The sequence below is a fragment of the Homarus americanus genome, unplaced genomic scaffold, assembly GCF_018991925.1.
Source record: "Homarus americanus isolate GMGI-L3 unplaced genomic scaffold, GMGI_Hamer_2.0 scaffold41366, whole genome shotgun sequence".
Lineage (NCBI taxonomy): Eukaryota > Metazoa > Arthropoda > Malacostraca > Decapoda > Nephropidae > Homarus > Homarus americanus.
The window spans coordinates 5,493,136-5,518,779 of NW_024723541.1; the positions used below are offsets into that span (position 1 = coordinate 5,493,136).

Here is a 25,644-nt window from a genome sequence, read left to right on the forward strand (position 1 = left end):
CTCAATAGCTGTCCGAAGTATTTCATTATCTTGTGTGCTTGTAATCATCCTAATGTTAAAAATTCAGTGGACAGGGCTTTGAATTAAAGGGAAATTGTGGGACAAAACATGCAAAAAACAAACAATACCAAACCTAGCGAAACGTAACGAAACTATAACAGAAAACTTTAAAGTGTACTATTTAAGAACAGGAGTCCGTAGCTGAGATAGGAAACTTTTGAATACAGTACAAGAAACATTCTTAAATTTATCAAGACCACACCATAAATGGTGGAGGTAATACATATTTTTTTTTTTTTTCAAAACAAAAAGATCATCAAGAACCTAACCTCAGTCAACGAATCAGAGAACCGTCCTCATATTTGAGGGTTGGCGACCAAAGTCCTCCACTCCAAACGTTTTCGGGCTATTTCTACCATTCCTCCAAGGCTTCTAACTTCATTCATCCATCCCAGTCTCCGCCTTCCCTTGACCCTCTTACCCTCAACTTGGTATTTCTAAGGATCGAACTTGGGTCCGCTTGCTAGTGAGGCGAGGATGCCGACCATTACACCACAGGTCACCACTTATTATATTATTATTATGCCGCGGCAAGCGGAAACTCCACTCCCCGTCTGTGCTCCAGATACCGGCCCCAACATTGTCGTCTGTGTACATGTGACCCTGGCGCTTTATCCTTCTAGAAATTGATAGAAAAGTTGTTTTAGGAGATCAGGATGTAGGCCACGATGTTTCCACATGAAAGTTGGGGTTCTCCCATGGCGGACACAACGAAATGGACACCAGCACCCTGGCACAAGGTCTGGAGCCAGACGGCCGAGGAGTGGGACCTATGCAGTTGCAAGTAGCGGGGGCTAGCGACAGCACACCAACCTGGGTGCCCTGTTTCTTGCCTCCTAGCCACAGTCAGCCCGAGTACCTTAACGTCAGCATATCCCTCCTGTTGTGGAGTGGGGCGACCTCCAGTCTTTCTAAACATGTACACCTGTAGGCACCCAGACATAGACGAAGGCATCGGTTCTGTATTCTGGTCAGCTTTGCGAGCGTGGTGTCGCTTGCAGATGCATACAGCTGGCAACCATAGTCAAGTTTTGATCTGATCAGGGTCTTATACCATTAAAAAAGATTTCCTATCGGCCCCCCATGAAGTACCTAATAAAACTTTCAGGATGTTTGTGATTTTAAGGCATCTACTTTCAAGCTCGTTAATGTGGTTTTTCCACGTTAATTTCCGGTCAAAATGAACACCGAGAAATTATATTGAAGTCTGAATTTTAATAGGAGTATCATTTAAGTTCAATAGTGGGTTATTTACGTTACGTTTTTTGGTGAAGACCACTCCTACTGTCTTCTCAACTGAGAGTCTAACTCCCCCATTGTATTGCTCACTCTTCAGCGTTTTTTAGGCCGACCTGCACTCTCTGTGCAGACCATCTCTCGACCCGAGAGGAGCGCCAGATTGCGCAATAGTCGGCAAACAAGGAAAATTTGAGGTCACTTAGGCTAGGTACTGTTGATAGGAAATCATTAATCATTATAAGAAAGAGTGCAGGACCGATGCCACTGCCTTGTGGGGCTAGGTTTTCTTGGACAAATGTGTCTGACATTACGTTATTTTTTAATTTGACGAAAAAAGTTGTCTTGCAAAAAATTTCTAATGAAAACAGGTAAATTACCTCTCAAACCTAAGGCCTGGAGCTTCATCATGAGGCCAGTTCGCCATGTCATGTCGTAGGCTTTTTCTATATCTAAGAATACTGCAAATTAATATTTCTTTACTGCAAACGGCCTTTGATATGTCTGTTTCAAGACTTATTAAATGATCTAGTGTGCTTCTACCTTGGCAGAAACCACACTGTCGATCATTCAATAAGTTGTTACTTTCTAAAAAATACATTGGCCTACGTTTTATCATACGTTCTGTGACCTTACACAGACAGTTTGTGAGTGCAATCAGACGGAACAAGTTGGTGTTCGTAGGGCATCTATCCCTCTCAGGGATCGGTACGACATGGGCATAGTGCCATGAGTTTGAAAACGTTCTGGACGTCCAGATCTCATTGTACACTTCTAGCAACTTGTCCAAGTTTCCCTGGTCAAGGTGCTTAATTATCTCATATTGAATACCGTCGGGTCCAGGAGTAGAGCCCTTACCCTTTTCCAAAGCTAAGGAAAGCTCCTCTGGAGAGAATTCTCGATTGTAATCCTGTTTCCCGTTTTCGAAGTAGAGATGCCCGAGCTCGGCACGATCACGGAACACGCAGACGTGTGGATTTGTGGAGCTACTGGCATCTGCGAATTTCTGGCCTAAGGCGTTGGCAGTGGCCTGGGGTTCGTCGAGAATTCATCCTCCACTATTCACCTGTGAGATAAAGGTCCTTCTTCTGTTTGATTTTATCCGGTTTATGGCAGACCATACCCGAGAAGAAGGTGTATCCCTGTTAATAATGGAGACGAATGCCCACCAAGACTCTCTCTTGCACTTCTTGATAACTTTCCTAGCTTTAGCTCTTGTTTTTTTTTTTATTCTATGAGGTTTTCCATAGATGGAGTTCTGTTGAAAACACGGCACCGCCTATTGCACTCACAAATCACTCGTCGGCAATCAGGTGTCCACCATGGAACCTTGTGGGTAGTTGCAGAAGTCTTAAGAATTGTTAAATCTGCTGCGTGTATTATAGCTTGTTCTATGAGTGTAATTTTGGTATTGATGTCTTCTCCAAAGGTGTCTATATGAAAGGATCTTGAGTAGACCCCCAGTCTGCTTTCTTAATGTTGTAGAGCACCTCGAGAGTAGCCGCTGGGGCGTCACACTCATAAGAAATGCTGATGCTGAACCAAATCGCCCATCTGCTCGAGTCGCACTACCGTCATTCAAGAGAGAAGTTGGAGTTGAATATGGTTGCAGCCACCTGCTCCCCCCTCCCGGACGCTGCCCCACTGCAGATGGCGAGCATTGAGGTCTTCAAGGATCATTCTTTTTTCCTGGTAGTTGGTTGAATAGCTCCTCAAGCTTACCTTCAGCAATGAGCCCGCCCGGCGGACAGTATAGTGAGCAAATGGTTACATAGTCAGATCGAAACTTGACTCTGCATGCTACAGCCTGCAGGTTCACGTTCAAGTCAACTCTTCGTTGGGCGAATTCACTCTTAATAAATAGGGCTGGGTTATCTCACCTGTATGCCGTGTTGTTGTTTAATACAGGTGGGTCGACCTGATCCACAAGTACCGTCTCTTGTAGGCAAACAACGTCTGGCCGAAATAATGACTTTAGTAAGAGAAATTCAGCATTTTTATTCCTAGCACTTCTGCAGTTCCACTGGATGATATTGAATTTTAAGTCTGGGAGTTGAAATGGTTAGCGTTTTGAGTTTTATTTCTCCTTTTTTGCATCCCATGGGGGGGACTTGCCTGTAGGAGAACGTCCCCTCCTTTTACTTGAGCAGCCCCTTGGCTCGTTAGAGCCAGCTTTCTGCTCGGTAGGGGTTCCAAGCCCCCGGAGTGTTTCCACATCAGTCAAACACTGGTTGTGTTGTGGGGTCTTTTTTAATCCTGTCAACAGATGCGACCTTCTCTTCACCTGAACCTTGTAGGTTATGTATATAAGCTACTGTGCCGAGTAGCAACCCTGTATATAAGCTACTGTGCCGAGTAGCAACCCTGTACATAAGCTACTGTGCCGAGTAGCATTTATATATATCATCACGTGGCAACACTGCACGTTATGTGGCAACATTGCCCCGAGGCTGCCATATGGCAAGGCAGCCTCAGTCTGACTGTGTGAGCCGTGCATGGCACACGCGAGTCACCACTTGTATTTCTCTCATACCATATTAAACGGACTTCAGTGTTACCCAGTGTTTCCCTACCCATCACTGCATTCCTCAGGGAACACTAGTAACCACCATGGCGCAGTGGCTAGGATCTGTGGACTTACAAAGTGTGTGAACGGTGCCGAGACAGTTACGTCTGCCGGTGATGCGTCGACTCATAGTGTGTTGTGTTGTGTTGCGCTGTGTTTCGCCGCGATGTGCAGTGTTGGGCCGTCACAGTGCGTTTTAGTGACGGTGGCAGTGTTAGTGTCAGTGTATTAGTGTGTGTCTAGAGCTGAGAGTTGAGCATTGGCCTGTTTTTTGTGGTACCCACGGAGCACGCAGCCGTACACCCTTCTCGTGTGACATCCCGGGTGACACTGACGGTCTCACTCCCGCCGCGTCTCCAGCCACCGGCATTAAGGCCACCACGAAGCAATCTCTCAGACACACACACACGCACGCACGCACGCACTCACTCACGGACAGAACAGTGGACTATATGCGTTATTTCTGCGCTGTTTATGTCATATATATGTGGTTCGAGCTGTTGAGGCGCCACTTTATATACTAAACAGTGCAGTCCATGCACACACAAAGATGGGAGGTAAGAAGGGACAACGTCAAGATGGGAGACACGACTCCCCACCACCTTCCCCTCCACCGGGCGCAGACTCTCATCCTCCACCTCCAGTGACGGACATTGCCACAATTCTGAGGTGGATGGACGACCGGGACGAGAGACGCAGAGAGATGGAACTTCAGAGGGAGGAGACACGAAGAGAGGAGGAAAAGTTGCGTTTTGAGGCACTATTGGCAACCCTGGCGCTAACCCACCCTCCCTCACTCGCAGGTAGCGCGCTTCAAGGCGCCAGTACACTCCCTCCTCCACCACACCAGCGTCCTCCAGGTACTCTTGCCTCCAAACAAACAGCTCCCAAGGCATCTGTTCAACCCCCACCCGCCCTCTCACCAGACGTCACGTTTCAGCTTTTTCGTGAGTGGAGGCGGCGTTGGACAGATTACTCCAAGATGGTGGACCTTGACAGCATGCCTCCAAACAAACAGCTCATCCAACTGTGGATGTGTTTGTCGCTGGAGACCCAGAGAGTTTTGGGGCACACGTTGCAAGTGCCTCCCGATTCTACATCTTCAGTGACGGATGTGCTCGACCTTTTACAGGAGCATGTTAAGGGTCGGAACAACGAGGCTTTGCGTCGCCATGCCTTCACCAGCTGCAAGCAGGTGGAGAACGAATCCTTTGACGACTTTTTTGTACGCTTGAAGAGTTTGTCAGAGGAGATCGACGTCTGCAAGGCGCACAGCCGGGAATGTGAGGAAGCCTGGATCAAGCACAGGATCTTGACAGGTGTCAGGCAGGAAGAGTTGGTGCAGCGACTCATCCCCCTGGACGCTTCCTCCACACTCCAGGTGGTAGTGACTGAATGTCGGTCATACGAGGCCACCAAGTCCGCCACCTCTGCCTTACGGGCCCCTCCTGCTGTGAGAGCAATCTCTCAGTACAAGAAGGGTAAGAAGGCGGCCAACAACGCGAAGGCTGCCACACGTTCTTCCACGCCTCCGCCTAGTGCTTCCTGTGGCAGCTGTGGAAAGCAGCACAGCCCCAAGACATGCCCGGCCGCCGACGCACTGTGTCGTGGATGTGACCGTAGGGGCCACTGGTCTAACACAGACAGGTGCCCTGCACGAGGCCGCAAGTGTCAGGCCTGCGGTCGCTATGGACACTACGACAAGTGCTGCCGCCAACCCAAGCCCAAAAGCCCGAGACGAGGAGGAAAGCAGCGCACTTCCCTCGGGGTGGTTCACACGCAGCCCCCTCCAGATGGCCCACGCAGCCCCAAGCAGCAGCGGAGTCACATCAGGAGGGTGGAATCGACCACACACCCCAGGGCTACCCCTTCCCCTATTATCCGCGTCGCCGTCACACACGGTGATGTGTCGGGTCACATCGAGGTGATACCGGACACCGGCGCCGATACTACGGTGATTGGGTTGAAGCACCTCCAGAAACTGGGCCTCACCAAACGTGACCTGGGACCACCGCCGCAGCTGCTGTACTACAATGCGGACGGTTCCCAGATGCCGGACGCTGTGGGCTCCTTTCAAGCGGAGATCACTTACGGCGACAGGTCGTGTCACGGATGGATCGACGTGCAGCCTACTCTCGCTACACCCTTGTTGTCGTGGGAGCACCTCAAGGAGTTATGCGTGGTACCCAGAGACTTTCCCGAGCAGATCCCAGCTGCTCGGTACACCGCCAGCAGGGTGCGTGAATCAACGAGCGACGCGCCTGGTGCTGCCACACAGAGCTGCCCAGAACCCGCGTCCACTCCCACCCACACAGGACGCTCCCCTGCCCAGATCCTGTATGGTCACCCTCTCCGCTCTTGCGTTCCTGCACACGTCAAGGCCTTTGCGAAGGACTGGCAGATCAGAGCCGAGAGCTGCGACCGCCGCGCCGCCACACGTGCCCAGGACGCCAAGGCTCGGTATGACGACCGTGCCCGCCCTCTTCAGCCAGTGGAGATTGGTGCCCTTGTCCGCGTCCAGGACCCAACGACGACACGTTGGGACAAGGTGGGCATAGTGATGGGCGTCGGCCGGTCGCGGGACTACAAGGTCAGGATGCCGAGCGGCCGTGTCTGGTGGAGGAACCGCCGCTTCCTCCGGCCAGTCCCACCCCCTGCTGCTGGCCCCCTGACCGAGGACGAGTCACCTACACCTCACGAGGATCCGCCCCACAGTGCACCTCGACGCTCGGAGCGACTTAGGACTAAGAAGTCCGCTCAAGACAAAGACTATGAGCGTGAGGGGGGAGGGAGATGTAGGTTATGTATATAAGCTACTGTGCCGAGTAGCAACCCTGTATATAAGCTACTGTGCCGAGTAGCAACCCTGTACATAAGCTACTGTGCCGAGTAGCATTTATATATATCATCACGTGGCAACACTGCACGTTATGTGGCAACATTGCCCCGAGGCTGCCATATGGCAAGGCAGCCTCAGCCTGATTGTGTGAGCCGTGCAGGCACACGCGAGTCACCACTTGTATTTCTCTCATCCATAATAAACGGACTCAGTGTTACACGGTGTTTCCCGACCCATCACTGCATTCTTCAGGGAACACTTGTAACCACCAAACCTCAAAGTGTCTGGTAAGTGAACAATGTCGACAGACTGTTTAAGTTGCTTAGTCTCGTTTGTCTTGTTTTGGTGTTTAGTTTGGTTATTAGTTGTCGTCGTCTTTATTTGTTTGTTGTTATGAGTCTTTGTTTGGATATCCGGTGAGAGTAGAGTCTGTTTGTGTTTCAATTGACCTGGTCTCTGTCTGTGTCCCAGTAGTGCACATTTTGGGGGATGAGATAGATTTAGATACAGCAGATGCGAAGGACATTCCAGGCGTTGGTGTCTGTAGGGACTTCTCCACCCTCTTCCTTGTAGTCCAAATTTGTCTCTGCTCTCACCTTGCTGATCTGATACTCCTTCAGGTAGGAAGGGCACTGCCTGTCTGAGGCAGCATGGAGACCTGAACAGTGGTAGCATTTTTCCTCCGTCTCTATGCATTCACTTTGGGCACATTTGTAGCATACCTGGGAGTTATAGCATGCCTTACCACAGTGTCCAAAGGTATATATGTACTGTATTGGTTTGCCTTCTCTCATATACTACCAGGACACGGGTAGGTCTAATAAGTCCATCAAACATCAGTACAGCTGTGGTTGAACGTTTCCTTTCTCCCTCTTTGGTCATCCTGTTAAAAGACGAAGGCATCGACGACTCCATGATCTTTCATGTAGTACACGATATCGTCGTTACTCATTTCCTGGAATTCGTAGCTGGTAACTACAGCCTTACAGACATTGAGAAACGGTGGGATATACGGTTCCACTTTGATTGTATGGAAAGTTTTCAGATTCAAGGCGTCCCTCATTTGCTTTTTGTCTTTAGCAGTTACTTGGAGTTGGCCATTTCTCGTCTTTCAGATTTTCTCCACGTCTCCAATTTGATCCTTAATGGCCTTCTGGCTAATGAACCCATTAATTTTGTCAAACGAGGTGGACGTGTCAACAGTCCGAAAGTGTATTTCTCTGCCGTTCTCTGGTTTGACTTCGACAGTTTGTCTTTGCGAGTTGCTTTTGTCCGTGGTTGGTTCCTGGTTTCTGTCTGTCGGTGGTCTAGGCAGTCTTAGGTCTTTTTGTTTCGCCTTCCACCTCCCTGCCTGAACGAGCAGGGCCATGGCTGTGATGGCTGGGAACCTTAGGTACAGATTTACTTCTTCCTTTTGGCATGTACGAAGGTTATTGAAGACCCTTCAGTACAAAAAAAAAAAGTTTCCTAAGGACGACCCCCGCACAGTGGTGTGTCTGCACTATCACAGACGGCACTACTGGATTGGCTCAGGTTTTTTCCTCGACCCCCACTGGAGACACAATCCCACACTGTGAAGTGTGCACCACTGGGGGGGGGGGGGCTAGAAATACTGAAGTATTAACAATCAGCAGGTGCCTCGGCCAGGTTAAGTAATGGAAAAATAAAAGCGAATAGAGATAGCCCTCCTACCATATCAGGAAGGACAACAGTTAGCAATTTCTCCGCAGGTGTGTGGACCACCCACACGGTCTGTAGGGAGAGAAGGCTGACATCGTCAGTTCTGTGCGTTCGTGAGGTGTCAAAGTTTCCAGTATTTGGAAGGTGAGATATCTCATGTTGGTATAATGGCTGTACTGTATCACAGTGTTTCAATGTGTGGTTGGGTTGCCACGTCTGGTTGGTATTGCCGGATTTTGGTGCAGGCTCACGCGTGTTCAGAAGGGTAGTGGTGTTTGGGATGCGCACTATTTGAACGGTGGAGTCGTGTTTAACGGTCCGCCCTCGCGGGTCGGTCGCTGTTCCCGTTAATGTTACTTCCCCAAAACACAAAAACTTTCCACTTGTTAAGTTTCCTGCTGCCTATCATAATTTGTTTTTTTTTAGGATTTATTTCCAATTAGAAACAATCATCACTTGGTCTTACAGCATTACCTCTTAAACCATATTTTTCACCTTTTTTCCACTTATCTGTTAACGAGCTTTTGTAACGTCTCTTTACTATCTGTGGTAACAGCAGTATCATCTGTATAGTGTATATTTTATATTACTTTACCATTAACTTTTATTCCATCATTTTCACTCAGAATTTCTCTCATAAAGAATTCTGAATATATATTATACAATGTTGGAGATAGAACACAGCCTTGTCTTACTCCCTGTCGATTTGTGAACCAATTAGTAAGTTTATTATTTACTAACACTGCAGCCTCCTGTTGCCAGTAAAGATTATTTAAAATTCTAATATCTCCTTCATTAATGCCTATTTTTTCCAAGAACACTATAAGTTTATTGTGTTTTACCTTATGAAAAGATTTTCAAAATCAACAAAGTAAAAATTTACAAATTTCTTTGGGCCTCTAAAGCCCTTTAACTCAAAATTTACAAACCAAATTTTGTTTCTCTAGTTCCTTTTCCCTTTTTAAATCCATTTTCCTCCAGATAACTCACTTTCTATAGTAAACTTTATTAACCTTAGAATTATTAAAAAACTTTTCAATCATGACTTATTAAGCTTACTTGTTAAGCTTTTTAGGTAATAATTATTTTTTTAAATCACTGTAAAGGTCTTCTTTGACATATATAGAAATATATCCCATGTTTGCCCTTTTGTTTTATAAATTATAATGGCAGCTGATTAACCACATATGCTTTATCATTTTTAATTTTACTCACTCTTGCTTACATTGATCAGTATTTTTATATCGTATCTTACCTCCACTCTCTCCCTATCATTGCACAGTTCATCTATGTACTCTGCCCATCTCCCTTTTACCTCTTCTGCCTCAAACACGAACTTATTTTCTTGGCTTTTAATAGAACCACCCCTTTTATTTCTCTTTTCTGGTTCATTTGTTTGATCATTCTGTACATTTCCCTATAATTTTGCCTTCTGTTATCAATCCTTTTGAATTTCTTTGAAAATTTTTATGTAAGTCTCACTTTGTCTTCTCATATTTCTTCGTCTATCTATTTGCGTTAAAATTTCATTTGTTATCCACTTGTTATCCCTTGTTCCTCCTGTCCTATAAGTTTCCCAAGTCTCAAACATCACTTCTTTGTAATTATTAAATTGTTCATCAGTCACCCTCTAACAACACTGAAAATATATTTTCGGTTTTAATTTAATATTCTATCCCTGCCGCTGTGTTGAGTTTACCTGAATCCCATTTTATTATGTTTATAATGTTTTTTCGTTTTTTTCTTTTAAGTTTTAGCCTCAATAAACTCATTCCTGGGAAGTGGTCACCCCCACAATCTGCCCCTGGATAGGTCTTGGTTCTGGTTATTGAATTTCTGAATCTTTCCTCATTTAAAATGTATAATCTATTTGAATCCTGACTATGTCGTTTACATTGTCCTGGGGTGAGACCCACGTATAGATATGCTAAGGGTGTTGTTCAAACCATGTATTTACAATTATCATCTTGTTTTCCTAACAAACGTCAATTAATATTTCTCCTCTCCCCTTTCTATGAGCCAATCCACGTGATCCTACTTCTGGTTGCTACGTTCCCTTACCTAACCTTTACATTAAAATCAGTCGTTTGGTTTTGGTTTTCTTTAAATCTTCTTAAAAAATTTCTAAGACTTCATCTTACCCAAAATTTGTTGGTGCATAAACCTGTATAGTTATCAAGTCTGTGGGTTTAGCATTAAACTTGACTATCTGGCTCTCAATTGGCTCAGCCATATCAATAGTGTTATATTATCAACACTGTATCTGTATTTTTCTTGCTAAATAAACTGTTTCAATATCAATAATAAAACTCTATCTCACACTGGCCAGTATCCCTTTACACTACTGCTCCACTTCTGATTCACGACAATACCAACACCTCTCTCTTGTTTATCACCACCTGAATATAATTCTATTTGAACTTGTCTATCTTACTTCACTTAATCCTAGAATATCCCATTACAGTCTTTTAGTTTCCCTACAAACATTTGCATATTTACGAACCTCATATTATGTCTTCAAACTCCTTGTCCTAATCTTTAATTTGTCTTTGTTCATTTCTAAGCTTTCATTCATGTTTAAAGACCAAGGCTTTGTTAAGCTCAGACAGTATTTGCTAGCTCTCGGTGACACACAACCCGCAAGCACGGGAGGCAATGCGGTTGGACCTTTAGTGGACGATGACACAACAGAACCGTCTGAGAATAATTTATTTTGTCTGCCCGTGGTTGTTCATAGGTAGTAGGCAACTACCAAACAGGGAGGTACTACCACCTGGGAGGATATTGGAAGCAAGCTGTGTTGTCTAATGGTAGACCCTGCTGCCATATGGCATCACGAAAATTGTGACCAAGTCCCAGGTTCCTCATCTGACTTTCTGCCTCATTTACACACAATTGCAGGGTCTCAATTGTTTCTCTTACTATTGACAACAAAACATACATATTCTGTTTCATTTTTTTATTTCTTTATTGTTACAGGTTGTACCTCTTTAGTCCAGCATTCTGTGGTCTGGAAACTCCCGTGGTCCGGAACTATTTTAGTTTGTCCAATAGGTAGATAGGCAGCTTTTTTTTTTTTTTACTTATCTGAATTATTATTATTATTATTAAAGGAGTATTAAATTTTTACCCCTCAGGCCCCAATGTGGGTCAGTGACCTATGCCCGGGTGGGCTAATCCCCATAAAAAAACAACAACAACAAAGTCGCGGGAAATTAAGGTTTGTTTACATCCGGCAGTTCGGCTGCTCTCTCTCTCTGCTTGTCTATACAGAGTTCAACATTTAACCCTTCAATATATATGAGCAGTAGATAAGTGTTGCTTTCATATTCTTATGTAGAGTAATGACGATATGTTTTCACGTGTGTGCACTTACATACGCAATCTCTTTTTCTCTTTACCATTATCGTTAGCTACTTCTATTGTTCCATTTATTAACATTAAATAACATTACTTAAAACAACCATATTAATTTTACTACAGCTACAACCAGGGTCTTATTTTCTTCAGTTTTATATGTAGAACCAATCAGTCACTGGTTTTGTAATCAACGAAAACAATGCTGTCTCATTTCCTCGTGTTTTAATATTCTACGTATTATTAATGAATTGTATTGCTCATTTTGCACACACAAACATTAATTCAATCAAAAAGACTTTCATTAATAATCAAAAATGAATCTTTTGTACATAAGAGAAATGACGCTGTTTACAGGATTATGCACGTCGTCTGAACGTTGGTGGGCCGTTCAAACCCGTCGAAATTCGAGTTTCCGCCGTCAAAATTTTTAAATGTGTTGTTTTTATTGTGTTCAAATAGAAAACGTCGAATTAAAAACTCGCGAAATTTGAGAAGCTACTGTACGACATTTAACCCTTCAATATGTCTTCAAAGAGACCATGATGCAGAGAAAGTGGTGCTAGTGCTTCCACGCTTAAGCACAAGTCACTATCTATCCAGGAAAAGGGTGAATTTCCATGGTCCGGCACCGGTCAGGTCCCGAGGTTGCCGGACTACAGAGGTACAACCTGTATTATTATTATTATTATTAATTTATTATTTTATTTTACATTTTGTATTACAGGTATAAATTTTATTTACTATGAATTATTATTATTATTACATTTTCGCCCCCCAGGCCCCAATTTGGGTCAGTGACCTGTGCCCAGGTGGGCTAATCCCCATAAAAAAAAAATAAAAAAAAAAAGATGAAATTAATGAGAATGGATGCCCCAGACCTCTTCTCACCAGAAGATTAATTAAATGGAATAAAAAAGGTTGGGAATGAAATGTGAGGTGTAGAGGATGTTCATAAGTGTAGAGGATGCTCATAGGTGTAGAGGATGCTCATAAGTCTAGAGGATGCTCATAGGTGTAGAGGATGCTCATAGGTGTAGAGGATGTTCATAAGTCTAGAGGATGCTCATAGGTGTAGAGGATGCTCATAGGTGTAGAGGATGTTCATAAGTGTAGAGGATGCTCATAGGTGTAGAGGATGCTCATAGGTGTAGAGGATGCTCATAAGTCTAGAGGATGCTCATAGGTGTAGAGGATGCTCATAAGTCTAGAGGATGCTCATAGGTGTAGAGGATGCTCATAGGTGTAGAGGATGTTCATAAGTGTAGAGGATGTTCATAAGTGTAGAGGATGCTCATAGGTGTAGAGGACGCTCATAGGTGTAGAGGATGCTCATAGGTGTAGAGGATGCTCATAGGTGTAGAGGATGTTCATAAGTGTAGAGGATGATCATAGGTGTAGAGGATGTTCATAAGTGTAGAGGATGCTCATAGGTGTAGAGATAGCTCATAAGTGTAGAGGACACTCATAAGTCTAGAGGATGCTCATAGGTGTAAAGGATGCTCATAGGTGTAGAAAGGGATGCTCATGGGTGTAGAGGGATGCTCATGGGTGTAGAAAGGATGTCAGGTGTGGGGATGCTCATAAGTCTGAGAAGGGATGCTGCAGAGGTGTAGAGAGAGGGATGCTCGCAAATTGAGAGATGCTCATAAGTGAAGATACTCATAGGTATGAAGATGCTCCGCAAATTATGAAGAGATGCTCATAGATTGTAGAAAAAGAGGATGCTCATAGGTGTAAGATATCATAAGTCTGAGGATGCTCATAGGTGTGAAAGGATGCTCATAAGTCTAGAAAGGATGCTCATAGGTGTAGGGATGCTCATAGCTGTAGAGGATATTCATAAGTCTAGAGGATGCTCATAGGTGTAGAGGGCAGCTCATAGGTGTGAAGGATGCCATAAGTGTGAAGGATGCTCATAGGTGTGAGATGCTCATAGGTGTAGAGGATACTCATACTGGAGTGTGAAAGAGACACTCACTGGAGTGTGAGAGGATGTTCATGGTGAAAGGGATGTGCTCATGGGTGTGAAAGGACAACTCATAGGTGTGAAGAGGATGTCATAGGTGTAGAAAGGATGCTCATAGGTGTGAAGGATGTTCATGAAAGTGTGAAAGGGATGATCATAGGTGTAGGGGATGTTCATAAGTGTGGGAGGATGCTCCATAGGTGTAGAGATATGGCTCATAAGTGTAGAGGGACACTCATAAGTCTGGGGGACTGTCATAGGTGTAGAGGATGCTCATAGGTGTAGAGGATGCTCATGGGTGTGGGGATGCTCATGGGTGTAGAGGGACTTGCTCATAAGTCAGAGGGATGCTCATAGGTGTAGAGGGATGCTCATGCAGGTGTGAAAGGGATGCTCATAGGTGTGGGGATGCTCATAGGTGTAGAAGGGATGCTCATGGGTGCTGAAAGGATGCTCATGGGTGTAGAGGATGCTCATGGTGTGGGGGATACTCATAAGTGTAGAGGATGCTCATAGGTGTAGAGGGATGTCATAGGTGTAGGGGATGTCACTGGGTGTAGAGATGCTCTGTAGGTCTGGGGATGCTCATAGGTGTAGAAAGGATGCTCATGGTGTAGAGGATGCTCATAGGTGTAGAGGATCTCATAGGTATGAAAGAGATGCTCATAGGTGTAGAAGGATGCTCATAGGTGTGAAGAGATGCTCTTATGAAGTATGAAAAGGATGCTCACAGGTGAAAAGGGATGCTCACTAGGTGTAAAGAGATGCTCATAGCCAGGTGTGAAGAATGCTCACATAGGTGTGAGGATGCTCATAGGTATAGAAGGATGCTCATAGGTGTGAAGATGCTCATGGGTGTGAAAGGGAGATGCTCGCAAGTGTAGAGATGCTCATAGGTGTGAAAAGGGATGCTCGCAAATTGTGAGGAAATATGCTCATGGGTGTGGGGATGTTCATAAGTCTAGAGATGCTCATAGGTGTGAGGACACTCATAAGTCTAGGGATGCCTCATAGGTGCAGAGGATGCTCTTAGGTGTGAAGGATGCTCTGGGTGTGAGAGATGCTCATAGGTGTGAAGGGATATTTCATAAGTCTAGAAGGATGCTCATAGGTGTGAAGGATGTACTCCTGGGTGTAGAGGATGCTCATAGGTGTAGGGGATGTTCATAAGTCTAGAGAGGATGCTCATAGGTGAGAGGATGTTCATAAGTCTAGAGGATGCTTTCCGCAGGTGTGAAGGATGCTCATAGGTGTAGAGGATGCTCATAGGTGTGAAGGATTGCTCATAGGTGTGAAGAGATGTCATGGGTGTAGAGGGATGCTCATAGGTATAAGAAGAGATGCTTGTAGGTGTGAGGATGTTCTGAAAGTGTAAGAGGATGTGCTCACGATTGTGAGGATGCTCATAGGTGTAGAGGACATCATAGAGTCGAGGATGTTCATAAGTGTATGAGGATGCTCATAGGTGTGAGGGGATGCTCCTTGCATAGGTGTGAGAACATAAGTGTAGATGATGCTCATAGGTATAGAGGGATGCTCATAGGTGTAGAAAGGATGTTCATAAGTGTGAGGATGCTCATGGGTGTGAAGGACACTCATAAGTCTAGAGGATGTTCATAAGTGTGGGGATGCTCATAGGTGTGAGATGCTCCATAGGTATAGAAAGGATGCTCGCAGGTGTGAGGATGTATGTAGGTGTGAAAGGATGTCATAGGTGTGAAAGGATGCTCACCAGAGGTATAGAGGGATGTCATAGGTATGAAGGATGCTCATAGGTGTAGAGGATGCTCCATAGGTGTAGAGGGGATGCTCATAGGTGTGAAAGGAGAACACTTATAAGTCTAGAGAGGACGCTCACTTAGGTGTAGAGGGATGCTCATGGGTGTGGGATGCTCATAGGTGTAGGGGATGTCATAGGTATAGAAGGGATGCTCATAGGTGTAGAAGGATGTTCATAAGTGTGAGGGGATGCTCAATAGAGTGTGAGGATGCTCTACGCAAATTATGAAAGGATGTTCATAAATTATGAAAGGATACTCATAGAGGTAGAGAGATACTCATAAATTAGAGATACTCATAAGAGTGTATGAAAAGAGATACTCATAATTGTAGAAAGATACTCATAAATTATGAAGAGATACTCATAAATTGTGAAAGATACTCATAAATTATGAAAGATACTCATAGAGTATGAAAGATGCTCGCAGAGTATGAAAAGAATGCTCGCAAATTGAAAAGATATTCATAAAGTATGAAGAATGCTCGCAAGTATGAAAGAGATACTCATAAGTATAAAGATACTCGCAAGTGAAGATACTCACCAAGTGTGAAGATATTCATAAAATATAAAGAATACTCATAAATGTAAAACACTCATAAGTATAAAAGATACTCGCAAATATGAAAGATACTCATAAGTGAAGATGCTCATAGGTGTGAGGACACTCATAAGTCTAGGATGCTCATAGGTGTGAGAGATGCTCACATAGGTGTAGAAGGGATGTTCATAGGTGTGAAGGGACACTCCCGTAAGTCTAGAGGACGCTCATGGGTGTGAAGGGATGCTCATGGGTGTAGAGGATGCTCATAGGTGTAGAGGATGCTCATAGGTGTAGAGGATGCTCATAGGTGTGAAGGGATGTTCATAAGTGAAGGGATGCTCATAGGTGTAGAGGTGCTCATAGGTGTGAGGACACTCATAAGTCTAGAGGATGCTCATAGAGTGTAGAGATGCTCATGGTATGAAAAGGATGCTCATAGGTGTGAGATGTTCATAAATTAACAGAAGGATGCTCATAGGTGTGAGGGATGCTCACATAGGTGTGAAAGTCCTTAGGTGTAGAGATGCTCTCATAGGTGTGAAAGGAGACACTCCCATAAGTCTGAGATGCTCATGAGTGAAAGAGATGCTCATAGGTGTGAAAGATGCTTTCATAGGTATGAGATGCTCGCAAGTGTGAAGGATACTCTCCTTAGGTGTGAAAGAGGATATATCATAGGTGTAGTGAATGCTCATAGGTGTAGTAGATGCTCATAAGTGTAGAAGAGATGTTCATAGTATGAAGAGATGCTCGCATAAATTATGAAAGATATCCTTAAGTGTAGAAAAGAGATGCTCATAGGTGTAGAGATGCTCATAAATTGAAAGATGCTCATAGGTATAGTAGATGCTCATGTAAGTAAAGAGATGCTCGCAAATTGTAGAGATGTTCATAAGTGTAGAGATGCTCATAGAGTATAGAGATGCTCATAAGTGTGAAAAGAATGCTCATAAATTATGAAGAATACTTATAAGTGTAAGGACACTCATATAAGTCCTAGAAGGACGGCAGCTCATAGGTGTGAGGATGCTCATAGGTGTAGGGGGATGCTCATGGGGTGTGAAGGATGCTCCATGGGGTGTACAGGACGCTCATAGGTGTGAGGATGCTCATAGGTGTAAGGGGATGCTCTCCTGGGTGTAGAGGGATGCTCATAGGTGTAGAGGATGCTCATAGGTGTAGAGGGATGCTTTCATAGGTGTAGAGGACACTCCCGCAAGTGAGGATGCTCATAGGTGTGAAGGGATGCTCATAGGTGTGGGGATGCTCATAGGTGTGAAAGGATGTCTCATAGGTGTGAGGATGCTCCCCGCATATAGGTGTGAGGGGCGGCTCACCAGGTGTGAGGATGTGCTCATAGGTGTAGAAAGGATGCTCATAGGTGTAGAGAGGATACTCGCAGGTGTGAGGATGTATAGGTGTACAGGACGCTCATAAAATTATGAGGATGCTCATAGAGTGAAAGGGCTGACATAGGTGTGAAAGGATGCTCGCAAATTGAGAGATGCTCATACCTCACTACATAAAACCTAACCCTAGGAATCACAAATATTAATATACTCTACATGTCTTGCCTAACTTAACCAGAGAAACCAGAAGGACCTGACCTAACCTCGCACATAGGGTGGGGGATCTGTCTCCCCAGTAAACCTAACTTAACCATATAAGGCAAAATAAAAACAACAACAAATGAACATGATGAACCAAACTTGAAATCGAAAAGTACAACACTCAAAAAATATCAATTTCCAACTAAAACGCTGTAGAGTAAAATACAGCGCCTCCCCGACTTACGACCTACTCGACTTACGACCACCCGCACTTACGACCTGCCCCAGTCATACCAAAATTTGGTCAAATTACGTATTTTCGAGTCCCACAGTCAGAACACAGACAAAAGTTTCGTTTGGAATTCACTTTAAAATGGCTTGAGCATCATCCTAAAACTCCGATCGTGTTTTTTTTTTATTTACCTGTAAATAATACGCCCAATAACCCATAACATCCTAATCCGTATTTTTTATATTCCATTACATTTTTTTGTGCACATACACCCGCAAATTTTCTTCCATTTATTTCATTTACATGTTTTCTATATGAAAGGTTACATTGGCGTTACGCTGGGCTATTTTTGAAGTTATTCTCATTAAATAAGTTCACTTATGTTTAAACATGAACTGAGCATCTTCAATGGTAAAATCCTTTTATAAATGTTATGTGAGGTAACTGTTAAGAAGCATCACACTCCCTGATCTTCCTATCAACACTGTTTTAAATATCAAAATCTACATTGCAATTGGTTATACAGTAAAACCTCGATTAACCGACCACAAGGGGGAAGGGGCCGATGGATAATCGAAAAGGTCAGTTAATAGTACAGTACATAAAGTCTATGGAACCATCCAGTTAGGGAAAGTGGAATGTAAGGCCATTAACCCAAGCTCAGGAAGTGCTATGGTTAGTGTGAAGGACGGCGGAGGCAATGTAATAGAGAGTGCCACGTCTGAGGGCCTCTTGGTGACCTTTGAAGAACCTGTGACTATTTTGCCTGTGGGGGTATGAGATATTGGTTCATACTCAGGATGGGATGGAGAAAGGAAACTCACAATGTGCTCACTGTATACATGTTGTATTAGATGTACAATGCAGCTTGTTGCTGGGTAGGTAACATGGTAATAAGTGTTGAGTAGAGAGAGCTGGGTGGGGAGTGCCCAGATGAGCTGGCGCGGAGGAGGTGTTGCTTGCTGGTGGCACTGGGTAGAAAAGAGAGCTGGTCACAGCGGTGTCAGGCCTTATAAGGCGGGGGTGGCGTGGTAGATAGTCCACCCCCGCTCCGTGGGTGGCGCAGGCTGGGGAATTCGAGAAGGTTCGGTGCTTGTAGGGGAGGAATCCACTACAAGGTAACTGTTAAGAAGCATCACACTCCCTGATCTTTCCTATCAACACTGTTTTAAATATCAAAATCTACAATGCAATTGGTTATACAGTAAAACCTCGATTAACCGACTGGGGAAGGGGCCGACGGATAATCGAAAAGGTCGGATAATACAGTTGTACCCCACTTAACGCGGTCAATAAAACCCAGAGGGTCCCGCGGTTAAGTGAACAACAGAACATATGGGATTAATTCCAATAGAACCCAGCCCGACCCCCCAAACTCCACTTTTTGACGACACATAACTATGTTGTAGTAAAAATTCTATCTTAACTTTATGATGGTATGAAAAAACAAGTAATATAGAAGAGGTTAGGTTAGGAAAGATAAAGGTTAACATAGGAAAAATAAAGAATAGGTTAAAAAACTAAAAATTTTGTGTAACACTTACGGTAGTAGAAGAGATGGGTCAGCATACGGGGATGGAGGCTGGTTCCGAGGCAGAGGGCAGATTACTGGCCCTCAGGTGAATCACCATTACTAGGTGAATCACCATCACTGTCACTTACAGTTGTCAGGGCTTTCCTGACAAATCCCTCAAAGTCAACTTCACTTTCACTATCACTGGCTTGGGCTGGCTGTGGTGGGTTGCGGGCGAAGAACTCGGTTATGCTTTGCTGAGGGTTGGCGTTGATGTTGTCATGATACACCGTGATGTACAGCTCCATAGCCTGCACCAGCCGGGTATGGAAGACTTCATAGCGGTCATTGTCGCGGGAAAGGACGGACTTAATTTTCTCTGCAAACTCTATGGCACACTTAATATCACTATGACTTAAACTAGGTTCTTCGGAGAATGACGCACCTTCTTCCTCCTCTTCACTGGCGTGTTCTTCTTCCAACATCTCGTCGGCAGTCACTTCAGGATCTCTGATCACCTCCAGGATGTCTTCGTTGGTGGTCTCGGAGAAGCCTTCAGCTGTAATATTGAGCGCAGCTTCTCTGGCAAGGTCCACTGCTACTGCAACAGTCTGAACCTGACCAGTCACAGGTTCACTCCTCCTCTCACCTGGTATGCCATGCAACACATGTCTCCATGCGTGACGAATCGTAGCAATAGTCAGCAGATCCCATGCCTCCACCAAGAAGTCTACAGCTTGTTTAACGTTAAACTTCTTCCAAAATTGTTTGACGAGAAGTTCTTGAGTCGCCGCCTCTTGTTCCTTGTCCTCGTCGCTTTTGCTCTCGCTGTCGGTGTCACCCAGCTTACGCAACTCATCCTTGGTGTTGGTAGAGTCGTTCAGGAGCTTGAACTTCTTTGCAGAGTACGCAGCTTTCACATTGCAAATCAACTCCTGGTCCATGGGCTGGATTAATGACGTAGTGTTGGGAGGAAGGAAGACCACTTTTATGTTGGGGTGACGATCCATAAGTAGGGGCGAGTGTCCAGGTGCATTGTCAAGGAGCAACAAAATATTGAATGAAACATTCTGTTGCTCGCAGAATTTCTTCACGTCAGGAACAAAACAGTTGTCAAACCAGAAGAGGGACAGAGAAGAGGACATCCACGCCTTACGTGCGGTTAGCCAGTGGACATTAAGCTTGTTCATGTCCATATTCTTGTAGGCGTGCGGCTTGCGGGCTGTGTGAATCACCGATAACTTTGGTTTACAGGTACCGGAGGCATTGGTGGTAAACAGGACGGTGATGCGTTCCTTCTGCAACTTCCGACCCCTTACCTTGCTGGCAGACTGGACAACGAAGGTCTTGGAAGGTAACTTTTTCCAGAAAAGACCAGATTCGTCCATGTTAAACACCTGGTCGTCAGTGTACTGTCCTTCCTCCATAATCTCACGTAAGAACGGAGGAAAATCTCTAGCCGCCACACGGTCAGCACTCGCTTCCTCACCACCAATGTTGATGTTGGTGATCTTGTTCCTCTTCTTAAACCTATGCAGCCAACCAGAGGAAGCATTGAAGGGTTTGGGCTCTGCAATTCCCAGCTTACGTGACACTGCTGCGTATAGCTCACGTGCGTACTCCTGCACTGAGCGCGTGTCCACCGCCATGTTGCGTCGCGCCTGACGAATCAAATAATTCACCAGCAAATTTTCCACTTTTGCCAGCACCCTGTTCTGGCAATACCTGATAGATGAAGCACCTGCAGACTTTGTGATTTTCATGTGCTCTTTGATCTTGGCTGCATCCTTCTTGATCGTGCGAATCGTAGATTCGTTGACGCCATGCTGGCGCGCGAGATCAACTTGCCGTGTTCCTTTCTCCAAATCTTGAATAATTTGGTACTTCACCTCGTAGCTTAAGGAACGTCGTGTCTTCTTTGGCTTAGTGCCTCTGGGTCCAGGTAAGGAAAGGTCTCTCTCTGGTGGCGGTGGCGGTGGTGGTCCGGCGGAAGCCATTTTACGGAACAATGGATGCGCGTTTACACGGTGTGGCCTTGAGGGATGAAACTGCCGCGGCTAGGTCAAGCGTCGTCTTTCCTCCCTCCCTCCCTCCCTCCCCCGGGTGGTCACGTCATAATACTTTAAGCCAATTACAGCTAGCAGCAGAGTGGGGTAGGGATGCATGGCCAATCACAGTCCGATACGTCATATGACGTCAGTGATAACGCAACAAAGACACACACTGCGCAACCTTACCGCGCGGCTTGCCCAAGCGGAGGGAGGAGGAGGGAGAGGCGAGGAGCACAGGCAGGCAGGCAGGCGGGCGGGTGGCGCGTGGGGCAAATCTAAAAATAGCGTCTCGAGCCGGACACTCACCGCGTATATGTGGAAAAAATCCGTGTTAAGTGAAAGTTCAGCTCTGGCGAGGCACCGCGTATACGGTAAAACGCGCTAAGTGAAACGGCGTTAGGCGGGGTAATACTGTAGTACATGAAGTCTAGGGAAATATAACATACATTTTCAAAGTACCTTTCCCTAACCTACCTCATTTAAGTCCCTCTATTCATTTTTGTTCATTTGCCATTCATATTTCAATAGAATTTGCTTAAAAACAATAACCACTTTTGTAAATAAATATGAACCAGCACAGAAACTGTGAATAAAAAATGGAAAAGTCAAAGAACATATGTCGTAACAAAAATTGTGACCAAGTCCCAGGTTGCTGATCTGACTTTCTGCCTCATTTACACACAATTGCAGGGTCTCAATTGTTTCTCTTACTATTGACAACACAACATACATACAAGTACATTGTTTCTCACTCTTGATTTTTTTTTCATTTTTGCATTTCTTTATGGTTCTTTATTATTATTATCATTATTAACATTATCACATTATCGCCCCCCAGGCCTCGATGTGGGTCAGTGACCTGTGCCCGGGTGGGCTAATCCCCGTAAAAAAAAAAAAAAATTAGGGGTTCGGGATTGACGGTTAATCCGAAAGTCGGTTAATCGAGGGTCGGTTAATTGAGGTTTTACTGTAGTATATTTAAGCAGAAAGGAAGATTGATGAATTTTAGCTCCTTCACTGCAGGGATGCCACTTTGGGGGATTTCATTTGGATAACTCAATTAAGGTTTTATTCACCACAGAAGGGATTCTGTACATAAACGGGTGGTAAATTTCGAAGATGTATCCGGCACCGCTTTTCATTTCGGCAATGTGTTTTTCCGGTATATTTTTTGTGTGATTCGAACGAATTTGAGCTTCATTTCTGTCGGGAATCACCCATACACAGAGAAGTCATTTCGAAAACTGATTCAAATCTAGCCGCCTCTTGCGCGCTTCCCTCCTCCTCCATCCCCGCTGACACCTGATTGGTTGAAACAAAGGGCGGTTTTAATTTCGTTAATATTGGTTTACTAAAAAAAATGACTGTAAATGATGAAAGAAGGGCGTTTACCAAGTTAGATTTTGCATAGCTTTTGCCGGATAGATATTCCAATAATGTCCATAAATGTTAATAGACAATTTCCACTAACCCCTCCACTACGGGGGCTCCAATTCTAATATTCTAATTGGCTAATGCCAGAGGATTTTATTCAGCGCAGAGGGGATCCCGTGTATAAGTGGTTAAAAAATTGCAAAAGGTCAGTGTTTGGTTCAGTTAATGTGTCATTAAGATGCAACAACAGAAATAATAGTGATAATTAAGACCACATTTTATAAAAGTAATGTCTTGATTTTTTTTATAGTATGAACTTCTATTTCAATCCTTCCTGTGCAGGGGCCGGGCGCAGACGTCGTCGGGAAACCTTCGGCAGGAGATAGAGGATTTCCTACCTATGGTGCGTTTTCTAGCCATGACCACCGATGAATTTGTGGAGCACGTAATGCCTGCCAACGTCCTCACCCTGGAGGAGTCCAGTGCCATCCTCATGAACATCAAGGAGGTGAGGGATGTGCCCTTACCTGCCATCTGCTGCCACATCCGGGAGAAAAGGCTGTGCTTCCACGACAGTCTTCTCAGAAAAATTACCCTCAATACGTTACACAATTTTCCAAGATCAAAAAAAAGTGCAAGAGGTAGTATTTTTGTGCACAGTTCTCACGAGCAGATCCTTATCATGAACATGAAAACAGTAGGCACCATCCAATTAGGGAAAGTGGAATGTAAGGCCATTAACCCAAGCTCAGGAAGTGCTACGGTTAGTGTGAAGGACGGCGGGGGTAATGTAATAAAGAGTGCCACTTCTGAGGGCCTCTTGGTGACCTTTGAAGAACCTGTGACTATTCTGCCTGATGCACCTCACACCCTCACCGTCTGCATGGAGGGACACTGGCCCAGGGGTGAGATGGGGGACTTCATGGCCCAGGAGGAGGAGGTCAAACTTGATGGGAAATTGGCCTATACAGAGGGACGTTTCGGTACAGTAACCCTATACTTCTGGTCTTTTAACTGACGATCAAGAATTTTAAAAGAAAATTTTGCACATGACTCACAAGAAATAATATTTAAATCACACTCAGTAATGAACTCACAAAAACACACTCATCAATATGCTAATTTACAATAGTTCTGAAAAGACTACAGTATTGGTTTTTATTCAGGTCAATGAGCCTCACGGTGTGCCAGGTACTATGTGTCGGAAAATTTAGCCGAGATATGTCACGATACAGCATCTACAGTATTGTTAAAATCTTATTCTTGTAAATGAAGTTAAAATCAAATATTGAAGTATCCCTTCTAGTGAGTCTTCGACAGTGTTATCAAGTGGATCCTATACAGTGGTAGAGTAATTTTTTTGATGAGGCTTAAATTTAGTTGACATGTAAGATACTGTACTGCAAAACATCATTATTACCCTCTTGCAATAAAACTGCCCCAGCTGCTACGTCACTCGCATTTACTTGTACAACAAATTGCTTGTCAAAGTTTGGTCCCCATAAAACTGGTTTAGACTTCAAAATTGCCTTAATTTTCTCAAATGCCTCCGGACAACTTTACGTCCACACAAAATCCCTTTTAGGACTAAATAAATCAGGTAATGGTCCAGCTACATCAGAAAAGTTAGGGCAAACTCTCCTATAATACCCTGCCATACCCAAAAAGTGTTGGACTGCCTTACGGTTTGTGGGTATGGACAAGGTATCAATGGCCTCAACTTTAGCCTGGACTGGGGCCACTGTCCCATAGCCAATCTCATGTCCCAAAAACACTAGTTTGGCATGGCCAAACTCACTCCTAACAAGGTTAACAGTGAGCCGAGCACTATTAACCCTTTCAACGCGTCTATAACCATTGTAAAAATTATCAATAACTTGTAATCAACCAGTGTGTTCACTCGCAGTCAATCTTACTTGTTGCACTGTCACTCTGTTGAAATGCCCTGTAATTTGAGCTTCTACCCACGTAGTTATTATATATCATATTTGTATCACTTATGTTACTTGCATATTATTTGTAAATCAAGAGACCCATTCCCCAATTATGTAACTGTATAATTTCAGCCTTCCAGCTGCCATGCTCTTTCAATAAACCGTTAATTATTATTATTATTATTATCATTGCCATTTTATTCTGGCTACCGCCAGACGATTTTATTTAGCTTAGGGTAACCTCCCACTGTTAAAGGGTTAAGACGACTGAACAGACAACAAAGTGACTCAATATGTTAACTCCTTGTGGAAGAGAACACAACTACGTTGTCAAGACATGCTCTGACACCATCTAAACCATTAATGACAACTGACATCAAATGTTGGAAAGTTGGAGGGGGTGTTACATCCCAAATGGCTTAACGCTATACTGATACAAGCCATAAGGGATAACAAATGCCGATATGTGTCTCGCCCGCTCTGACAAGGGTACCTGAACACAAGGGGATGCCCACTCACTGTCACTAGGTTCAGCCAAATTATTGTCAATCAAGAACTGTATCTCGTCATTCAGAAAGCTGATTTTCTGGAAAGACACGCGGTAGGGTACTTGTTTCACTGGGGCTACGTCGCCCACCAACACAACACCATGGGTCATCACTGGGCTATGCTGTGGCACATCACCAAAGATGGGCTTGAATTCCTGTTGGAGACACATTACATCGCTCCTCTGGTCCTGTAGTAGACGGCACAATTTAGAAGAAGGATCACTTCGCACATCAGAATTGTTCAGTTTGATATCGGCCTTCAACTCCCAAAAGTCATGCTTCGGTAACTCATCCTCCTCCACTCCATCACATGTCACAGTATTGAACACCACCTTATCAGGTCTAACTAGTCTTTTAGTCTTCATACGTTCAGGCGTGGCTATGGCATAGTTAACATCTCCTACCTTACTCAAA

At 44.4% G+C, this 25,644-nt stretch overlaps 1 protein-coding gene across 3 annotated transcripts in view; it reads left to right on the top strand.

Annotated features, from left to right (window-relative positions):
• LOC121863602 (BTB/POZ domain-containing protein 6-A-like) overlaps positions 1–24,779 on the top strand; it is an 81,539-nt gene extending 56,760 nt beyond the window's left edge. For all 3 annotated transcript variants that reach the window (XM_042362331.1, XM_042362329.1, XM_042362330.1), the window contains exon 6: positions 23,091–24,779. In XM_042362331.1, the coding sequence (XP_042218265.1) occupies positions 23,091–23,766 (676 nt within the window). In that variant the 3' untranslated portion in view covers positions 23,767–24,779. The remainder of the gene's footprint in view (positions 1–23,090) is intronic.
• The last annotated feature ends 865 nt before the right edge of the window (positions 24,780–25,644 follow it).